This window comes from Wyeomyia smithii, chromosome 2, assembly GCF_029784165.1.
Source record: "Wyeomyia smithii strain HCP4-BCI-WySm-NY-G18 chromosome 2, ASM2978416v1, whole genome shotgun sequence".
In the NCBI taxonomy this organism is placed as follows: domain Eukaryota; kingdom Metazoa; phylum Arthropoda; class Insecta; order Diptera; family Culicidae; genus Wyeomyia; species Wyeomyia smithii.
This window is the reverse complement of record NC_073695.1, coordinates 110143134-110164610: the sequence shown is the minus strand read 5'-3', so window position 1 is coordinate 110164610 and position 21477 is coordinate 110143134. Positions and strand designations below refer to the sequence as shown.

General features: G+C 36.6%; 2 protein-coding genes across 5 annotated transcripts in view; one reads left to right on the top strand and one right to left on the bottom strand.

Moving 5' to 3' along the window:
* LOC129722596 (LIM and SH3 domain protein Lasp) overlaps positions 1-15976 on the bottom strand; it is a 78356-nt gene extending 62380 nt beyond the window's left edge. For 2 of the 4 annotated variants that reach the window (XM_055676183.1, XM_055676186.1), the window contains exon 1: positions 15276-15976. In XM_055676183.1, the coding sequence (XP_055532158.1) occupies positions 15276-15344 (69 nt within the window). In that variant the 5' untranslated portion in view covers positions 15345-15976. The remainder of the gene's footprint in view (positions 1-15275) is intronic. The other 2 variants (XM_055676184.1, XM_055676185.1) reach the window with 2 other exon arrangements.
* LOC129722597 (keratin-associated protein 9-2-like) lies at positions 7854-9176 on the top strand. Its single transcript, XM_055676187.1, has 2 exons — positions 7854-8277; positions 8341-9176. The coding sequence occupies exons 1-2, from the start codon at positions 8190-8192 to the stop codon at positions 9009-9011; spliced, it is 759 nt and encodes a 252-aa protein (XP_055532162.1). The 5' UTR covers positions 7854-8189; the 3' UTR covers positions 9012-9176.
* Positions 15977-21477: the final 5501 nt, after the last annotated feature.

Here is a 21477-nt window from a genome sequence, read left to right as displayed (position 1 = left end):
TCCAAATCCATTTGAGGTTCGAGCATCACTTTTGGAGATTTCTTGGAACGATTCCCTGGATTCTGATGGAAGTTTTTAGGATACTCAAGATTTGCGGATAGATCCACGAAGAAGCGAACCAAGAAAAAAAATGACTTGAATTCGTTTTAGCGGAAAATTGCTCCACATAAATTCATCACCAATTCAAACTAAAAAATTATCCCAATAATTAATAATTATTACTAGATAACTTATTTTAATCTAAACGGTCGTATCGAACACTCTTTTACTCCCCATTCATTTTACGGTTGTATTATGCATGTTTTTTTTTTTTGTAAATTGGGACTGACTTTCGGTTATTTTTCTTCTGGGACTGACTTGCGGTTACTTTGCCTAATGTGACAATTCGACTTGGTATTGATTTCCACTTTTGTTGCACAAACCACTATTTTTTATCGGTACATCTGAAAATATACTCAAAGCTAGGCCAAAATACGATGCTAACTCAAAATTGACAAAATTACAGATGGGACTGACTTGCGATTACCGGCAGTGTACTACTAGAAAATTGCCGTACCGATTTTAATTAGTAATTTTGTCGCTGTTTTAAAATAACAAACTTTAATTATTGGGTTTTCTTACCATCCTAAAAATTTGTTAATTGACAATAAAATGAATCGCATTGAGACAGTAATAAGTACTACACTTAAAATTGTCAAAATTGTTGAAAAATAAGAAAGTTAACACGAATTTGTAAAAAAGGCTTAACATTTCCAGCAGTTTTACATACATTGAATGTCTGCAAAATATTTAGTAATGCAGGGTTATAAATAAATATTTTTTATGACATGTCATTTCTGATTTCACTGAAACATTCCACAGTTGTTCCAGTTTGATAAAAAGGCCATTTTATGATGTAAGCTGTTCATGTTGACTTCCGACTGCTATTTTCAAACAACCTGTCTAAAAATGTGACTGATGAATAAAATATTCTATATCAGTAAAACGGTTTGTTAGGTGTTGCGGTTCTAGAAAAAACAGACACTATGAAAATAATTTCATAGATTCTACATATTGGAGATCTGTCAAAATTTGGCGAATGTGAAATAGGAACAAAAAAGTTAAAATTTTCAAAAGAAAACTTCATATTTGTTTGAGCCAAAATGATTTGTTTGATTTATATTATGTCTTCAGCAATGTTGTAGATAGTATTTTTGTCCTTCCAGAAAAACTATTTACCATGAGAAATTGAGAAAAACAAATCTTCTTGAGAAAAAGTTGAAATAATAATTATGAATTGAATATCTCCGAAAGTCCAAAAACAAAACAAAGTTATAATTTACCTGAAAAAAACATATTTTTATTTTCAATTCTTTATAACAAGAGTATATTTTCTGGAAGGAAAAAAGTATTCCCTGCAACCTTGCTGAAGACACTATACCGGACAAGCAAACCGTTCAGACGCTAATTTTTTTACCATTAACAGACACTTGGCGCAGCAGATTGTTCCAAGGTTTGATTTTTGTCGAAATCTGGGACATCAAGTTACAAATTGTCAAGATGAACAACTCAACGGATCTCCCTTTTACTACGCCATTGAGGTACAGAAAAATATACCTCGTATTTGAGAACCCACGTATACAAAATAACACGGTGACCGTGTTTGATTTAGGAGTTTACAAATAACATATTCGCTGTTGCTACCCTCCTCCCTGACTACGCTAATGAGAAAGATCAAATTAAAAGTTATTGAAACATCAAATTACATCACGAAAAAAAAACGCTGTAGAAAATTGCCCATTGGGTGTTTTGTCTTGAAAATTTAAGTGAAAGTATTTTGAAGTGTTTTGTTTACACTGTATTTTTATCGCTGTCAGTTTTTCGAAAATTGGAAAAATGCCGTTACTCAAAAAGCGACGTCGCGAATTGATTTTGCGCAAGCACCTGGAAAATCTCATCGGGACATCGGAAAACAACTCGGAATCGTGCATTGAACGCTTACTGTTTTCAAAACAGCAAAAACGTGATCGAAATTAATTTGACCCAAAAAACTTATTATAGAGCCGTAGAGCCTTCAGCAATGTTGATCCATTAATTATCTTTCATTTTATAGTTGCAATTTTGAGTTGCAGTTTTGTGTTTAATCCACTAAATGCTCTAAACAGTGGGAAGTGAATTTTCCTTTTTTCATGTTTGCATATAAAAATTCACTTAGTTTGGCAAAGTTGTAGCAGATTTTATAAGAAACAACTTTGTCAATGATACTATTCTATCTACATATGAAATGGACTTTTGTGAAGTTTTCTACAAATTGCCACTAAATTTTTTTTTCAATATAAGTAGTCATTTTCTACAACTGTTCAATGTTTTACAATGTTGTTTGCTATAACAGAACAAACAATTTCATCAAAGAAAATTTATTTTTATCTTTTGTATCTCTTTGGTTATTGACGATTTTTACTAAAACAATGCATTAATTTACTAACAAAAATCTTAAAAATCTGCAAATATCTGCAGACTGAACCATTTCTATATTAAAGTATAAGTAAAGCATCATTCAACTCAGATATAGGCATTTGTCGCTCGCTGTCTCCTGTGTATATACCTATAGGTAAATTAGTGCATTATTATGATGAAAATCTTAAATAACTAAATAAATATAAGAGATAAAAATAAACTTTCTTCGGTGAACTCATGTGTTTTGTTATAGTGAACAACATTGTAGAACACTGAAAAATTTTAGAAACTGAAGGAAACTTCACAATAGTTCATTAAAATTGGTGGATAGAAGTATGGAGTCGACAGATTTGTTGTTTTTGAAAAAAAATGCTAAAACTTTACTCAGAAAAGTGGATTTTTCTATGCAAAAATGATATGTTCTATTAGTGATCAGGATCACAAGCATCGGTCAGCGATGTAACCAAAAAGTTGATTTTGTCCAAGTCTTCCATTCCAGAGCCAAGGACTTGGAGGGACCGTACAAAGTGCAGAAGGCTCCAAATCGTGACGAACGGCAAAATACGGTGGAAAAGTCACGGGCCCGGAAACTTTACACCCAGATGCTGATGAAGCTTCATTGCGATCTGTTCATGTGACAAAGGTAGTGCACCGTTCGTAAATACCGGGACTGTAAACTAGGGGTGGGCGAAACGGCTCTTTTGCAAGAGCAGCTCTGAACCGCTCACTCACCGTTCCGAACCGACTCATATGAACGGCTCATGGTTCACAATGGTTCACTAGGGTTGACAGTTCGTGTTTTGTCAGTAAACTTCGGGTTCGCGCGAATCCATCAGTTCTGGTGCGCTCAAAGAACCGTGGCTCTTTTTCGTGAGCCGTTCGTTCTTTTTTCTAAGAACCGGTTCATATGAACGGCTCGTGAGCCGTTCGTCCATCCCTACTGTAAACGGTGAGATCTACCTCAAAGAGTATATCCACGGAAGCGTCTGCTTCCTCTATTGAAGCCACACGAAGGACCTACCATCTTCTGGCCGGATCTAGCTTCGTGCCACTACGAAGTGATCCCCGTGGTTCGGTGGTTAGCGATGTCGGTCGGCTAGCTATCCTACACATGGCTGTGATGTCGGGTTCGATTCCCGATCAGGTCGAGGATCTTTTAGAGCTGAAAATTTTCTCGACTCTTCACTGGGGCACGGTGTATCGTTGTACTTATCCTACAACATGCAAAATGTGCCAAAAACAATATTGATAACGAATTCTCTCAACTAATCTAGATGATCAAGACCGCTATTAGCCCTCCAATCTAGCGTGCAATATTGTTTGTTTAGTGGTACGAAGTCAACGAGGTCACTTTCGTACCCAAGGACAACGCACTGGAACTCAGGCGTATCGAAAAATATTGGGCTATTATGAAGCAGGCACTAAAGCATCCCAAGCAGGTCGAATCTGACGAGGACATAAAAAAATATGGGTTTCAGCCAGATGTTGTACGAAACCTAATGAGCGAAGTTAAGCATAAATTGCGAGAATATGGTCATGGCACTGATCAAAGACAAAAATCCTCTGCAAATTAGTACGTCTGGAATTAAGCGTCTCCAAGGCGATGAGTTTACAGCGGCTTTCATAACTTGGCAGGTTAGCTGGGCCTGGCCAAGGCATGTGGCGAAGGGCAAATCGTATATGTATTTATTTTTTTTATCTATTTATACATAACAATCATAACATTATACATTTATACATAAATTTTTTTTATACATAACAATCGAGATGAGTCTTTACAATGCGATAAATTTCTAAATCGTCTGTACCATCACATTTCTAACGAGAGCACAGATCGTTGATGAACAATATAAATATGAACGGACCTAGGACAGCACCTTGTGGAACACCAGATGCGATGTTGAAGATGCGAGAATGTGAGCCGTTAACGCTGACGAAAGCATTTCGCTCTGTCAAGTAGGAGCGCAGCCAAAAAAACCCAAAGTAATTGAGTTTAGCTATAGCAATATTATGTGACACTTTGTCAAACGCCTTTGCGAAGTCGAAATATATGGTGTCGATCGGTTATCTGTTTCATTTGAAAGGAAACTTGTAAACGTCATGAGATTCGTAGTTGTTGACCGTTTCTTTACAAATCCGTGTTGAGACTCTGATATCAATGGTAGAGAAGCTGCGTAGAGTACGTCGTGGACTAATACTTCAAAGACTTTCATCAGGCAGCACAAAATTGAAATTCCACGATAATTCTCTATCGCGTGGCTAAGACCAGCTTTGTGAATCGGGCCAAATGAAGCGGTTTTCCAGAAACTGGGAAATGTACTTTGACGAAGTGAGCAGATGAAAATAATTGCCAACGAAATTTCAAGAGAAACAGTGCACTCTTTCGGGAACAATGGCGGTAGATTATCAATTCCCGGTTCCTTAGAAGCGTCTAGCTTTTTCAAGGCAGACACATCATGCTGGGGCGAAAGATTTAGGTTGAAAGTTGGGCAGTTTCTGAGACTCTCAGATGAAAATGTTGTTCTCCAGTCAACGGCAAACATAGCAGTGTTTAACCCCGGAAAGTCACAGCCTCGAAAGTCGAAGTCGTCAGTTTTATTCGGGTCTTCGGTGATCGACAAAAAGGTATCATTCACGTCTATGCGAAGAACAAACGGCTTGTGATTATTGTCAATTCTGAGAAGAACTGAGGGTGGTTAAGTTCGACACTATTTGTTTCAATCACAAAGGCTAGGTCCAGTAAACGTCCGCGTGAATTCAACAGACTATTGATTTGATGGAGACCAGAAGCAACCATCGATTCAACTAATACGATCTTCTGTTCAGAAGAAGCGTTCGACGGCAGCATACCAATGAGGTCTGCGTCATTACTCCATCTCAGCTGAGGAAGATTGTAATCTCCAACGAGCACGATCTTGTCGGCATCTGACAGGCGTTCACGAAGTTGCAGAACAGCGGCAGCATGCGAGGAAAATAACAGCGGTTGCGAGTTGGGACGAAGATAGACTCCGCAAATGTAAACACTAGACTTCTGAAGCTTTACGCGAACAATGGCCTGTTCGAGATTATTGCAATTATCGATAGCTACAAACCTGCAGCTCAGAGAAACTTTAACCGCAATTAAAACTCCACCGCCACGTTGAAGGTGGATGAGCTCCGATCGCATGAAAATATGCTGTAAGAAGACGACAGTTCCGCATTCGCGATGTCCGACCGTATCCAAGTTTCCGTAAGCACAATGATATCGTAGTCGCATGACGATAGCATCAAAAATAAATCTCGTGTTTTGGTACGTGAGCCTCTCATTTGGTACATTTTGGTAGTACACCGTCAAGTATTTCCGTGAAGAGTTGGTATGGTATGTGGGTTGAATTAGGAGTTCGGAGGACTGCATTCCTATGTTACTATTTACTGAAAGGGTTGATGTCGCTACTGGCTCGTTGAAGTGGCTTCCGGTCGAGGCACGGCATTGGTTTCCAAAAATGCCGAGCAATTGACTCACTGTCGATGAATTCCCGAACTCGATTCTTTGGGGCCAATGGAAGGACCCACCGCTTTTGCTCTCAGATCGTTTTGCACTCCAACCTTGAAAGATACAAACAACATCGAGAGTGGCCTTCTCTTTGGCGCCAACGATTGCACTATAACATCGCTTGTTTGCAGACACCCTTCAGCAAGGTTTTGCACATCACTCTTCGACACTTCAGGGGAGATTTAAGTAAAGTACACCCAAAAGTTGTCAACTCACCACAGGTCCTCCGAGTGCGATATTTGCCTGTTGACCAGTCCCACGGAATATCTTCGTGGGATGTCCCACTAGGTCCAGTGCATTCTCATCACGAGAACGCTTAGGTGTATTGTGAAACCTGGATTGGCACTGACGTGGCATCGGTGAAAGCAGAGCAGGAGATAATTTATTGAAGCCCCCTTGGATTTCTTCCTTCAGCTCCGCGATCAGACTGTTTTTCATCTTAGCCTGGTGTTGAGGAGTTTACAAATATGTTGAGGAGTTGACAAATAATAAATTCATGTCCCCCCAATGCTAATGATTAAGATAAAATTCAAAGTCGTTTAGATAAATCAGCTACTATAAATTCTACATAGGTACCGAATTTCATAATGATCGGTTCAGCAGTTTTAAAAGCATTAGAGGTTGACATCGCTCACCTGCCCCTTTCTTAATCTTACAACGCCTCTGAAATACAGAAAAATCTGAAATGACACAGTATCATCGCAAAAAATACATCTCACACTCAAAAACATCTGTTTGTAAATTTGCACGGTTATCGGGAAGCATGTTTTCACGTTCATAACTACAAATTCATCCCGCCTCGCCTACGCCTTCGAGTTAAAGCAAAACTTATGTTATAGTGTTACTCCCCGTACTTGAAAACCTATGTGTAAATGTTCACGGCAATCGGCTCGGTAGTTTTTGAGTCTATAGGGACAGACAGACATTCGCTTTTATTGATATAGAAGAAGAAGATAATCGATAATAATTGGTGCCACACCTGTGGTGTTGTAATAACATATTTCAATTACAAACAACCCTGTTAATACAGTTTTCTTTAGCCCAAAAAAAGGAACCTCACTAATATCATCAATCTTCGACAGCAATCGTTAAGGATGGTTATGGTTGGCTCCATCAAACCGTCCCTAAATCCGGATATGATTGTCAATAGCAGTTAAAAATTTACAGAGAGTCTTGATTTTGTGCAGACAAATATTCATAAACCATCTTAAATCATCAGTTTTTACATTCTTTATTTTATATATAAAAATGAATCAAATCAAACATAAATTTATTTGCAAAAATGATTTGACCAATACCCCGTTTGAAGAGCATATAGAAAATATTCGCCGAAAATTTTTTTTAAACTTTCTTCTGTTCGTACCTTTATAATAATTATAGTACATAAAATTATAGTGTATGAATTAAGAATTTTTTTCTCTGTAAATCTTCAAACTTTATGTTTTTATATACAACATTGATGCAATAGGCTTGATTGAAAACCGAATCAGAGAAATTTATTCAATTTTTAATCGATTTGAAACACAATACACACTAAGAAAGGAGATAACACTTTTCGTTGACTACCTGAATATCATTTCCGACCGATCACTTGTTAAGGTAGTATTCAAAATAATCCGGTTATCGGTTAAAACTGCAAAAATGCGCAAGTCTATGAGAATATGATATTACTCTTGAACATATGTCTAATCTAGTCTTACTCTCATTTTTGATTCAATATAATCTTACCCACGTAATATTTCTACAACGATACAACAATATTGTGAGATTGTGACAGAAAATGTTACTAGTATTAAACGCATTTTAAGATCACTGTTAAATTATGTTCCATCTTCCAAATCTCAGTACATTTGCAAATGCAATGTATATCTGCTCACTGGAAATTCTATTCAGCGTTGATGGCTTATACACAAACTAAAGCAATCGATGGTTAACTAAACATTAGGTCGTTCTTTGTTCTAACCAAAGTTAATTCAAAAACAATAATGCTTTTGCAATAACGGTACTCGCTTCAATTCCAAGGTAAATTAATTAATTCGACGCAAATGTTGTTATATAAAAAACGTGACACAAGTTGATACGAGCGTCCACGCGTTTTGCTCAGAGGTTTTCTTCAAGAGATAAAGTTGATGCCGCAAACCTTCCTGGATTCTGCTTCGCGTAACAATGAAAACTGCCTATAAAAAATGCATCCCCACGTTTTTTCTCTACAGTTAACAACATGGCTTCACAATTAGTAATTCTGTTCGGTTTAATCCTGTTCTTTGCTGCATCAGGATACAGCTATTCGATACAAAGTATATCATGCTGTAAGTGTACCCTTCTCGTAGTAATCAAAGTAAATCAAATTTATTTATCATTCTTTGTTGCAGTGAAATGTCCTCAAAATGAGGTGGTGATACGACATGACCTTTGCTGTGAGCCGACCTGCGATGACGATTGCTCTGACGGTTCTTGTAGGTATTATCCTTCGGTTGGTCCCAACTGTGTCTGTAAGAGTGGATACGTTCGCTACCGAGGCCGTTGTATTCGAAGAAAGCAATGCCCAAAACCGTGTCCCACAAATACACCGTGCTCTTGTAACACAACAACCGAGGCTACTCCTTGCAACGTCACCCCTGAACCCTGTTCAACGACACCAACGCCAACCACAACACCTACTCCGTGCGATACAACTCCCACTCCCACTACAACGCCCGCTCCGTGCGATACAACGACCACACCACAACCTTGTGTAACAACTTCCATGCCTTGTAATACGACCAGTAATTCGTGCGAACCGGCAGAGCCATGCATCCTTTTAGAAGAGCAGATTCCAGTAGTCAGATTCTGTCCACCGCATTCCACCTATCAGTCGTGCACACCATGTTGCCAACAAACGTGCCAGCAGGATTGTGCAACAGTCAGATGCGTGGCAGGCTGCAGCGGTGAACCGACGTGCGTTTGTGACGAAGGTTACGTCAAATACAACAGACGTTGTGTTCCGAAATCGTTCTGCTCGTTTGACAGATTCGGTCTGTTCCAAACAAGCTTGGAAAAGTGAACACATTTGGATGATTTTCTCGAACTAATTTTTGATTCAATAACTGATAACTCACCAAGCATTGAAACAATTAATCATTCAATAAGGAGAAAAGCTGTAAAATAACTGAAAAATACTGCGAATAAAATAACTTTTTTAATGTAAAGAAACAAAAACTTGTCAGAAATAAATTAGTGCACATAACTATGTCAACTACAAAAAGTGTTGTACATCAAAAAGTACAACAACAACAGTTGCAAAGATGGATGACTTTTGTTCTTATCTGATCCTACTGACACTAACATTCTCTTCTGAGCCAGGATTCGAACATAGGACGACTGGCTTGTTATATTCTCATGGCTATGTTATATTCTCATTAAGTTCTTTTTCCTCAAATGAAATGAGAAAATTAAACCAAAGTGTTTGATTGTAGGGTTTCGCTAGTATGATTACTTGTTTTAATAAATCGTAATATTTCGAAAATTGCATATGCTCGAATATTAGGGTATAGGGTACCTGTGCAGTGCACATGTCGAAAAGGTGGACCCGACGCCACCTGTGCAATGTGTAACGACAAGACTTAAAGAAAGAGTTGTAATAGTATGACTGGTAGGGAAAGGCCTAAATTTTCTACAAGCTACAAAAAAAACTATTTTAAAAACAAAATTAAAATAAAAAATAAAATAAATAAATAAAAATTTTTAAAACAATCATTTCAGAATTTTTATAAATTTAAGTTTTTTGAATAGACAATTTAGTGGCCTAAAATACTCCAGAAGATTTCAATATGGGCTGTATTAAGGAAACTTTTTTCTGGCATTTTTTTAAGTTTTTTTTTCTTTAGATTTTAATGTATGGGTGCTGAAGGAAAACCCCCTGCATATACATGCAAATTGCTTAAAATTCTGTCGGATTGACTGACGATTGGGAACTTTATTTGCTTATAGTAATAATTTGACAAATCGGACAGAGATATACATATTGGAAAAATTGATAGACATACTTATGTTTGTATTCCAATTAACATATTTTGATTTCGAATGCATAGGAGGCTGCAGTAGCTGCCCTAAGCTTACCCTACTGTGTATAATTTCTATATATTTTTTATCGATTTTAGTAACAAATTACGATTTCCTTTTTTTTTATTTGGAATGAAACATCCTAATTGGATGATATGTATTGATGATGAGCATAAATCTTTATTTACTTCTTTAAACAAGCACTATTCATCTAAAGTTTTTTCAAATATTTAAATGAAGATCAGTTCTAATACTTGAATTCCAAATTGCGATTTAATAAGTAATTTGCAAAGAAAATCATTAAAAAATATATTAAAATTCACGAACAAGACATATTTTATTTAGTTTTTCCAATATGTAAAAATTGAATTGAGCCACTCAATTATGAATTAAATTCTTGAAAGTTCAGCTGTACAAACAAAACATAAATGGATTACTTAACAGCAGAAACCGAACAGCGCAATGACCGAAAAATAACTGTTAATAAAAATCCAACTGAATGATCATTGGGTGTTCTTTGATAGAAACAGTGGAAACATCGGCTAAACCTGACTTTATGTCTGAATCATTTCTCATTCTCCAACATGAAACCATATGCTTAGGCAGCAATCTTCCACTTCCGGATGTTGAATGCCCTTTCTCATTTTCATCTGAATAAATTCCATCCGACTCTGCTTTGGCGAAATACCGGTGTTTTTTATTTTGCTTAAGAAAATGTTCATCTTTGCACGCACTCGCCATAAAACGCATCCAGTGTAGGCCAGTGTGTTCGTGTATTTAAACGCAGGCGGGATTAATTTCAAAATAAAATAAATGCAAGGTAATCGACCCCATATAGAACCTGTTCCTTACAAGAAACCGTTTTCTGGTGTAATTTTACTATTATAACGTTATGCATCGAAGTTTTTTAAAAAGGCTAAAAAATTTTATTCAATAGTTTTTTTTTTATAAATATTTTAATAACATTTGCAGGTCATGCAGGTTTAGACTCATTTAAAAAAAGGGCAAGGACCATTACACGTTCGGCCACCCTTTGCAGCGAAGAAACCAAAACATAGCTCCACCAGAGGAATAACATTTACCATTCGCGTAAGTGTTTTGACTTTTCTGCCTTCTGGATAGATGAATGAGCTGAGTACGGTCTTGGGACGAACGAGAAGAAATCACTTTGTGTGATGCTTGTAAGCTGCAGCAAGCGGGTGTCTGATGGTTTATTCCCATGAGAATAGCTGCCTCTACTTTTTGCTGACACATGCATTTCACTGCACAATTTATGTATCCTACGATATTTTGCCTCTGCCGTAGTTATTCAAAATAAATCAGCGATATTGAATACAAAAATAATTCGCGTTTACATTTGTACTAGCAGATGAAAATAAAAACGTTCACCATTTGTGTGAGATGTAGGAGAATTCTGGCATGTCTGGAGGCGTTAAGAAGTTCTATCCTAGCCCTTATAAATAGCACTTTCTCTCGATAATAGCCACCATTTCTTGACACAATGGCCGCTCAATTTTTTTCTGCCTCTTTATTTCTGACAGAAATCTTTAGAAACCGACAAAAGAGGCAGTTTTATCTGCCTATCATATACACAAAAACTGAAATGTTTGCCGTGAACAAAAGCATTTTGAAACTACATAGGAGTGGTCAATACATTTATCAATTGAAACACTAAATATGTTATTTAAATAAGAGTGTTGTAGAAAACATAGATTTTGAAACTTGTTTAATTCGTTTTGGGCATGCGATGAGAATTCTCTCAGCAAAACTTTAGTAATTAAGTTAAAAAGAAATTTTGAAAATTCTATGGTTTCAAACATTCCCCTAATGTCTTAAGTATTCATGTTGAGTATAATACCACCATGGTAACAAAGAAAATATAAAAAAATTGAGCAGCATTGATGAACAATGCCACATAAGCTAAAGATTTAAATGAGGGTATATCATCCCCGATTATGCAGACAATACAACATCCGCAGCGTGCCCGTAACTAATAGCGATGTGCACGCGTATACAGAGATGCATCGTGTTTACATTTTGAGAAGCTTTGAACAAATTATTCGCATAAACTGTTTATTATTATATTCGTAATATTTGCTGTCCATGATTAAATTGATACCATAACTGTAACGGGGGTGTGATAAAATCAGCGCTTCCCTGTAAGCATGCATACAACTGGTGTTAAATTTCAATTGAAAGAGCAATAATACACGTTCAGGGAGAAATAAAGAAAGAAAAAGTCGAACAAAAGAAGCACACAGCTTCGCTCATACTCAAGTGTGAAGTAATGAAAACACATGTTCTTTAATTGTTTAATTACGGAAAATGTGGAACTCGGTCCATGGTCAGATACAAAAGCCGGCTGGTATTGGCAGTAACGAGAAAAAAGAGAGAAATGGTTCGAAGTGATTGACGAGACGGAAATTCCAAACCAAATCTCCGTCTGGTCATGATGGGGGAAAGTTCCAATTTTAACGGGGTGTGGTTGATCTGAAAATGGTAGAGCACAATTTAAGACAGCTTAGCGAATCGTCTTTACTTTCCGGTTGATGCGAGAAGCTTGCTTACATTCACTTTTGTTCATTTTTTTGGTTCTCATTAGCACTGTTGTGCATCTTATTAGGCTTGTTTGCACACATTCAAATAATCAAACAGCATGGTATCGGATAAACATTCACAAATAATGGGGTGTTGATTGCATTTAATGCAAGTTCACTTGCAACCATAAAATGGCATTCGCAAAAAAAACCAGCATTTTTTATATTTTCACACTGTTCGAGTAGGTGGCCAGCTAACAAAAATTGATAAGCATGATTAATCAAATTCGTATACCTAAATATGCAATGAGTGTCGTAAATTTGTTAACATTTTTCGATCAGTGATAAAATGAAAATAAAGTGATTTAGCGCTGGAACATAAACCCTTTAATGCCCAAAATAATTTTTAGACGAACTTCGTAAAAATCACTATGCAACTTTATAAACGTTTTTTAAGTTCTTATTGAAGCTTTTTAGAGGTTCAATTGAAGACCGTCTAAAGGCGGCAGTGGGCACTAGAGGGTTAAATAAAAAAAGCTATGAAATCAACGGTTTGCTAAGGCGTCACTGTGGTAGGTCTCTCATTACACGCATCAAAAATACACTTTCAACAGGAGTCGCTTCTACCAATTTCGCTTATCTTATCTACGGTAGGTGCGCGTCATGTGATAATGATAATATGCGACCAATTCCTTCTCTCGAACATTCATCTTTACGCGACTTTTCAATTTTTATCGTTTGTTAGTTGCTAAAATATGTTTTATTACCTCATATGGGGTTAGAACGACTAGATATTATCATGAAATTTTTTCAATGTTCTTATACTATGGTTTTAATCTTCAAATGCTGATGTATTGCTAGGAATAATATCTTTTGTCCTTTTGTCGCAAGCACCCTTTTTTTTTCGAAGTACAACTCTAATTGTCGTACAAACAGGAAAACATAGTTCGATCAATCATTGTTTTATACTGTCGGTGAATTCGAACATAAAATATATTTCGCTGTGTAGTCAACAAAGGTTCAAAAATTTTGCAAAATTTATGTTAACATTATCTGTGACACCATAAATTAAATAGACTAAAAAGAAACCAATTTTTTTCAGAACTTTTTCTGCCATAAGTTCTACGCTGATACAGATCAAACAGTTCTACCCGTTTTTATAATAGATTTTCTTTTTGACGAGTTTTGAAGCTGGAGTGCTGCAAATTTGTTAGATTTCGCCATTCTTTAGTGAACTTGCCCCCAATCAAAAAAAGTGAAGACCTCAGGACACAAAATATGTCGTTAATGTTATTATGTTAACGTACAAAAAGGTCTCTATAGCTGTTAAGTAGAATGTAAAAAATCACATTCAGCAACACAAAAATCGAATGGGTTATGCTAACAAACTTTATATATATTAAAAAATTATCAAATTGCAATTTTAGAAATAGACCTTATTTACATGTAAACTTGTAAAACATTGGGAAAAATAAAGTGAGTCATTTTTTCTAGTAAATAAACGTTGCCAGTTCATTGGCAGTATTGTAATTTCTTTTTGTTTGATAATTTGAATGAAGTTCGTTGAATATTTTTAAATTTTGTGCAAATGTGAAGCTGAAGTGCTGCCGAATTGTAATATGCACATTTAATACGACATCATTAAACGGGAACGGAACAAAGGCTACGGTTATGCAGAACGCGAATGACGGCTCGATGCGATTCGCCTTACTGTGGTGAAATGTATAGCTCTTTTTAAGGCGAAATAAAGCTATACATTTCAACACATTTCGTCTTGCCGAATCGCATCGCGCCGTTATTTGCGTTCTGCATAACCGTAGCCAAACACTATATTATAGCGCAAAACGAGAAAATATTAACTCTACAAATATTCATTTGTGTTCTTCAAATTTCAGTTGTTAAGTTTAATATCCGATGAAATGTCTGTTTATTATCTAATGAAGCTCTTATATAGGCCGAATGATGAATTTCCAATTTACTAGGTCCATAAATCTGCCGACCGTGCTTGGGAAAGCAATCGTATAACGACCAATCAGAGGTCGAATTTTGTGTTTTGACAAGGCTTAAGAATTTTCAATAGTACAATAGTTCAAATAATAAAATTGCAATTTCATGCATTTGGTAGGAATCTTAGAAGATTTTCTAATCGATTGCTGCAAAAACGAAGGAAATCCATCGAAAACTAACCGATTTATTAGCATTTGAAATTGGACATATTTCTCACTTTTTTCAATTTTAGATTTTCATTTCACATCCCTATGTAGCCGAACTTCCTGAGAGAATTATTCTACTTCAAAAATGAATTTGCAGATGTCGTGGCAAAATATTTATATTACTAATGAGAGACATACATACAATTTCGGTTCTGTGAACAAGCGACTTCAACCAGCGAAAATAGTAATAATCATAATAATAATAATAAATGCAAGGTCAGATTCCCAACCACAGTTAAAAATTGCAGGTCAACTTAAAATTATTCAATTATGATTATAGTAAAACAACTGTCGTATTCAGACATTAAGTGCAATCTGGCAGCACTGCTACACATTCAACAGATTATTTCTCCTCCATCTTGGTGTCGATGTTTCCCGTAAGGTCCCCTCAAAAACATGAACACTAAACTTCAACAGCGGCCACTGCAAAATCCCTCTTTTTATTATTGCAACAAAACACACTGTATCATTGACACTCGGAAACCTAAAATATCTGTTTACTGAAAAATCACTAACCTTATCTAGGCATTTGAGCTCCTCGATAGAATAAACCACTTTCTGGCACCGGGCGCAGGATTTATTCATTTTGACAGCTTATTTCACTTCTCGGGTGGCTGCAGCTTCGGCTCTCTTCCCAATCTGTATCCAGCAGCAGTAAGCTCCTTCACACTTTCCACACTGAGATTCACTCGAGCGGCCTTCAATAGAGCAAAATCAGCACCTTTATTTAATTTACGTTTCCACTTTTGGCAAAGCAACGAAATTTCTTTTCTGCAATCCACTTTTTTATATTTGCGTGCACAATGAATAAGAAAATACACAATTACCAATTTCCAGCCAAACACTCCGTGAAACCCAATTAATTACTTCAGTCGAAGAAATCCAGAGCTGCGTGATGTATTACACTCGTTTCAACCTCCAGCAACCACCAATTTATTTTCACCGAAATGATAATCAAAACACTTCATGCATCAATAAGATGTATATCGCAAAGAATAGGACCAACTGTCTGTTGAGGGTTAAAGTTCAACTTGAATTTATGTTCACCCACTAAAAACAGCGAATGTTAACGGGTAACGAAAGTCGAAAGAATCACTTTTTAAGGTAAAAAGAAAATAAACGGAAAATCACCCGTACCAAAAAATACACCTCACGCGGCAGAACAGCGACGTCTACTCGTAAGGAAGGCTTGAACACAATTGTGTAGCCAGAAATGCTTGCTGGAGAATTGCACCACAGACGTTTCCAACATTACCTTGCAACGGTGAATAATATTGAATTTCGTTTGAACGTGTTGGTTTTATGCTGATGTTTACATTATACTACCATGGCCGATTCATCCAAAATGACAACGACGGCAGTGAAGCCAGTGTTTAGCACCACGAATACGACAAATACCGTACGAACCCGGCTCACTCGCATTACTGATCAACGGTAACTAGTGTGAGTGAGACAATTTCTTCTTCGTCGAGTAAACCATTCATTCATTCGTTCATTCATTGTGAATGTCCATTGATGACCAAAACTGTCAAGTTGTTTTTTGGTTGTTCTGCTGGTTACGAGGGGTCAATTAGCGGTGTGAATATGCGTATATAATGAGGTGACTACATTTGCTATTTTCTTTAGAGTCGATTAGCGGTAATTTACTACAGTCGCCATTCGATAACTGCAAGACTTCTAACTGCAACGCTTTTTAACTGCAAGACCGATAACTGCAACAAATTTGCAGTTATCGGACCGCAATCCGTCAAATCTGATGTCAAAGTCATATTTGACATTGAAGTGGCAGATCTCGCGGGGGATTCTAAATGCATTCAAAAATGAAAATTGTTCAATCTCTAGAAACAAGACTCTTTCGATTTCGTTTAGTTGTTGTCTCTTCATTCTAGATGGGAGATTATAGATCTCCATTATTAACCATGGAGCAAAATCACCATGTTATGTGGTTCACTTTCCGTAGGTATTACAAGAGAAAAAAAATCTCTTGTGCATTGTTTGGCTAGCTTTCACTACTCAGCGAGGCAGTGCATAGTAGATCACAAACAATACTTTGTGACCAAGCGTTATATAGACCATTTTACGAACTGACAGGTGTCACGGATCCCGTGACATTGATGTTGCTTTTACTTGCGTTATGTCAGCGGTTCTGAGCTTTCTGTCAAAATTTCATTCATGAATTGGATTCAGAAACGTCTCGTAAAATGGTCTATTTTAGTGATGAACTTTATCTTCGCCTACATATTGGTTATGTAAAGTAGTTAATAAAACGCAATAAATTATGATGCGGAAATATGAATATCAATCAATGATTAATCGAATAGCTTGTCTATTTTAGTTTTCTGCTATTTTTTGCCACTATTTCATTAAAAAAATAAAAAACCGACATCATTGAAAACAAAAATGGTGGTGACGGACCCCCCTCTAAATTTTGGCATGTGTCAAGTGTTGCAGTTAGCGAACGGCATGAGATAACTGCAATGTAAACATGCTGCAGTTATCGAACGACGACTGTTAATCTTAGAGCCAATTATTGTTTATATGTTTCATTTAAGCAAATTAATGTTAATGATGATAATAATAATAGATAGCCCGGGGATAAGAAATATTTTCCGGAAATTTTGCTAGAAGTGACAAAATAGTAAAATAATGACAATTGATACAACTCATTGCTGCTTTAAAAAATACCAGTAACGATTATTATCAATAAGTAAAGTAAAATACTCCCTCTTCTTCAACATTGAGTTCATGAATAAACAAATAAATCTTCAGAATGTAAAACGTAATAACAAATGAAAACTGAAAAACAAACAGAAATCAGAGAGCCAAAATCGAAAATCAAGTTGGAGAAATCAGGTATGTATCAGAGAACAGGAATCAGTAATCCGAAGTCAAAAAAGATAAAACAGAAATCAGATAAAAGAGCTTTTATGATGGCTTGGCTATGCTCCCCACAACCCTGAGAGACCAGTACTGCTGGTAATAGAAATGAAGGAAGTCCAAAATTGCTAAAAAAGTTTAAAATCCAATGATCATAAGTCGGAAAAAATGTGTTATATATGACAAAGAAAATAAAAGGTGAAAAAGTAAAAAAGTTAAAGGGTATGTGCTTGAGTGCACAAACGTAGGCTTGACGTGGGACTATTGTGGGTGTAAAGATTTAATTCTGCCATAGCCATAGTATATAACACACACCAAAATACACACACACACACGCTACTCACACACACACACGCTACTCACACACACACGCTACTCTCACACACACACGCTACTCACACACACGCTACTCACACACACACGCTACTCACACACACACACACACACACACGCTACTCACACACACACACACACACACGCTACTCACACACACACACACACGCTACTCACACACACACGCTACTCACACACACACACCCACACGCTACTCTCACACACACACGCTACTCACACACACACACACACGCTACTCACACACACGCTACTCACACACACGCTACTCACACAGACACACACACACACACACGCTAACACACACACACACACGCTACTCACACAAACACACACACACACACACGCTACTCACACACACGCTACTCACACACACGCTACTCACACACACACATACACACACACATACACACGCTAACTCTACTCAGACACACACACACTTGGTATACGACACACTATACCTACACAAATTACTATAGGCAGCATCCATACGGCTTCCAAGTCTTCCAATGGTCCCTTCCAACGGCTTCCAATGGTCCCTAGTGCCGATCACGTCCAGTTTCGGGCTGTATTCCAACAACGATATCTGAATTAGATTACCACTGGTGGGGTCCAACTCAGATCGAAGGGAAGAGGCATTGCCAGCCAATTGCTGGCATTGCCAGCCAATGACTGAATACGTGAAATCATTTCGTCTATGTTTTTGAAGTCTGCGTTAGGGAAATATACCAATCGTATGAAAAATGTATGTGGATATTCGACCTTCAAACTTTCCCGCAATTTTCACGGAGTAATAAGAAAATGGTAACTAAAATTATCATGTTATACAAATCTTGTATATTTTAGCTTTCAAACGGTATATTAACTATTGAAATCGGAACAGTTGTTTGAGCGCTATTAGCATCTAAAATCTTCCATTCCGCCAACCAAAAACGTTACATGTTCAATCCAGTTTTCCAGAAGGTACCTTAGTATAGTGAAGAAAGACGTAGTCCCACGTCAAAAAAATGTGACTTTAATTTTCTATGTCAGGGTTTTCTTTTTCGCAGACGTAAACACCAGTGAACTACGCATCAGCTAGAGAAAAGTTGGCAGTTCTGTGTGTTTATGATTAACAGTTAAAACGGTCAACACAGGTTTCGCCCTATATACCTCTAACCGGAAAAATATGGAAGAGTGTGACTTAGATTAGGCATTATGATTGATAGATTAGGCATTGAAATCAAAAAAATAACAAAATTTTTCGACTCCAACATCCAAACTCATTAAATTATCTTTCGAACTGTACTCATATATTATAATAATTGCTAATGCCTTGATATCTAAAAGTGATAGTCAAATTTTGTCCTATATTGAGAAAAAAAGTCTCAGGAATCGATTGGTGAGTGTCTGATCCACGTAAAATGTCAGCAACATATCGATTTTGCTCCGATCCCCCTATTTGGGGCGAAACCAACATGTTGCTGACATTTTACGTAGATCAGACGCCTACCAATCGATTTCTGAGACTATTTTACTCAATATAAGATATAATTTGACTACCACTTTTAAATATTGACATACTAAGACATACTCGATATTATTTTGTTTTGTGAAATATACTAGGACCATGCCAAAACCGTTTTCGTAGAATCACCGTTTTGAACTCAGTCTTTGTCCGATTTAAGATTTGTTTTTTTTAAAGATGGGTAAGAAGATGCTCATATGTGGACAAACTCTTAGAATTGTGATATTCGGTCTTAAAACAAAATGGTGTCGAAAAAACATCGAAAATTTCCTATTTCTCGAAAATTCAAAATGACGCCATTGTTGCCCCTTGAGTTAAAATATGTTCAAACTTGAGGAAATTTATTTTTGCATCAAACTTCATCAAAAAATCATATATAGAAGCCAAGGCAAAAAAATTGTTGCACTGTGTAATCAGCGCTTCCATTTTCCGACGGTTTTACGCTTTCTGGGATTCGGAAAATAAACATTTGATTTCCGGGTAAATCCCTGGAATCCGGGAAGTAATAAGAGATATGAGCCTTTGCGGAACAGAGTGGTCTAAAGGCCATTTTTTGTCTTTGCATAAACCGCATCTAATCAAGAACCTATAGTTGGGAGATTAAGAAAATTTCGAAAAATCGAACTTTAAAGCTGATTTATATCGGGTTGAAATTTCGTCCGAAACAGAATGGCCATTCTTTTTCGGAACAAAGTGGTCTATGTACATAAAACGGCGTAATACTATCATGTAACACGTAACATGTAGCATATTACATATGATAAGTAACATGTCACTTGTTCTGTACATGTCACACGTGATATGTAACATGTTACACGTAATGTAACACGAAAAATGTAACATGTAAAATATTATGTTATATGTAACATGTTGTGTTACATGTAATGTTACACGTGACATCTTACATGTGACATGCTATATGTATCATATAACATGTGACACTAGCCATTTTATACGAGTTACCGTAATTTTCTTTGTCATTTACCAGGTTTGTGTACATAGACCACTCTGTTCCGAAACGATTCGAGGATTCCAGTGAATATATATATGAAATCAGAGTGGTCTATGTACATTGGTGAGATAAAATCACTTATTTCGCAAAGAAACAGTTAATTTTATGTATTCCCATGTTTAACCACTTCATAACCTTTATATTAGAACATTTTGTTTGAAAGAATCTGTTGAACAGAATTTTATTCAGTCATTTTTCAAAAATTGCTTCTCCTGAAAAATTTGCTCGATGGCACATAGACCTTTCTGTTCCGCAACGGCTCATATGAAGAAAAGTGAAACATGGCGATTTCTTTATTTTGGAGTTTTCATCATTTAGAGGAAAAGACTGTGAAACTTATAATAACTGATAAAAACGGTTCAGGTTTCTAGATATTGCTTTTACAGATGTTAGTTACTTCACTGTGGTGTTAATTCAAAGAAATAGAGATGTGAATTAGGGCCGAATTTGGGAGTTGAGGGGAGATGTTTGCGTGGGGCCCTCTTTAGCTACTTAAAACATTTAGAGGTAGGATAACTGAAAATTGTGAAATTACTTCACGTGTATTATTCACTTATATAAAGATCGTCATTTGTTATGTGATATTTCTAGCAAAATTATGGCTCGACACGGTTTGGCTGTTCTTTGCATTGTAACACTTTTTAAAAAATGATAATCACGCAACAAATGAAAAACTATAAAGAAACTGCACAGATAATTTTGTAAGTGTTCCAAGGCGTTTTTGATCAAAACAAAAACCAACCTCAGAAAAAAGTTTTTTGTTCAGCTCGGCTGGAACACAGCTTTGAATCAAAATTGTTGGCGAAGTACTTGCATTTTCCAATCAATGAGACACATTCCATCAATTTATCCATTCATTCAGAAATACAGATACCTCGCCTGCTAGCTTGAAAATAGCACCACCGAGCAAAAGATCTGGAAACCCCTGATATAAACATTGGAATAGAACTACTTAATTGATGAATTTTAGA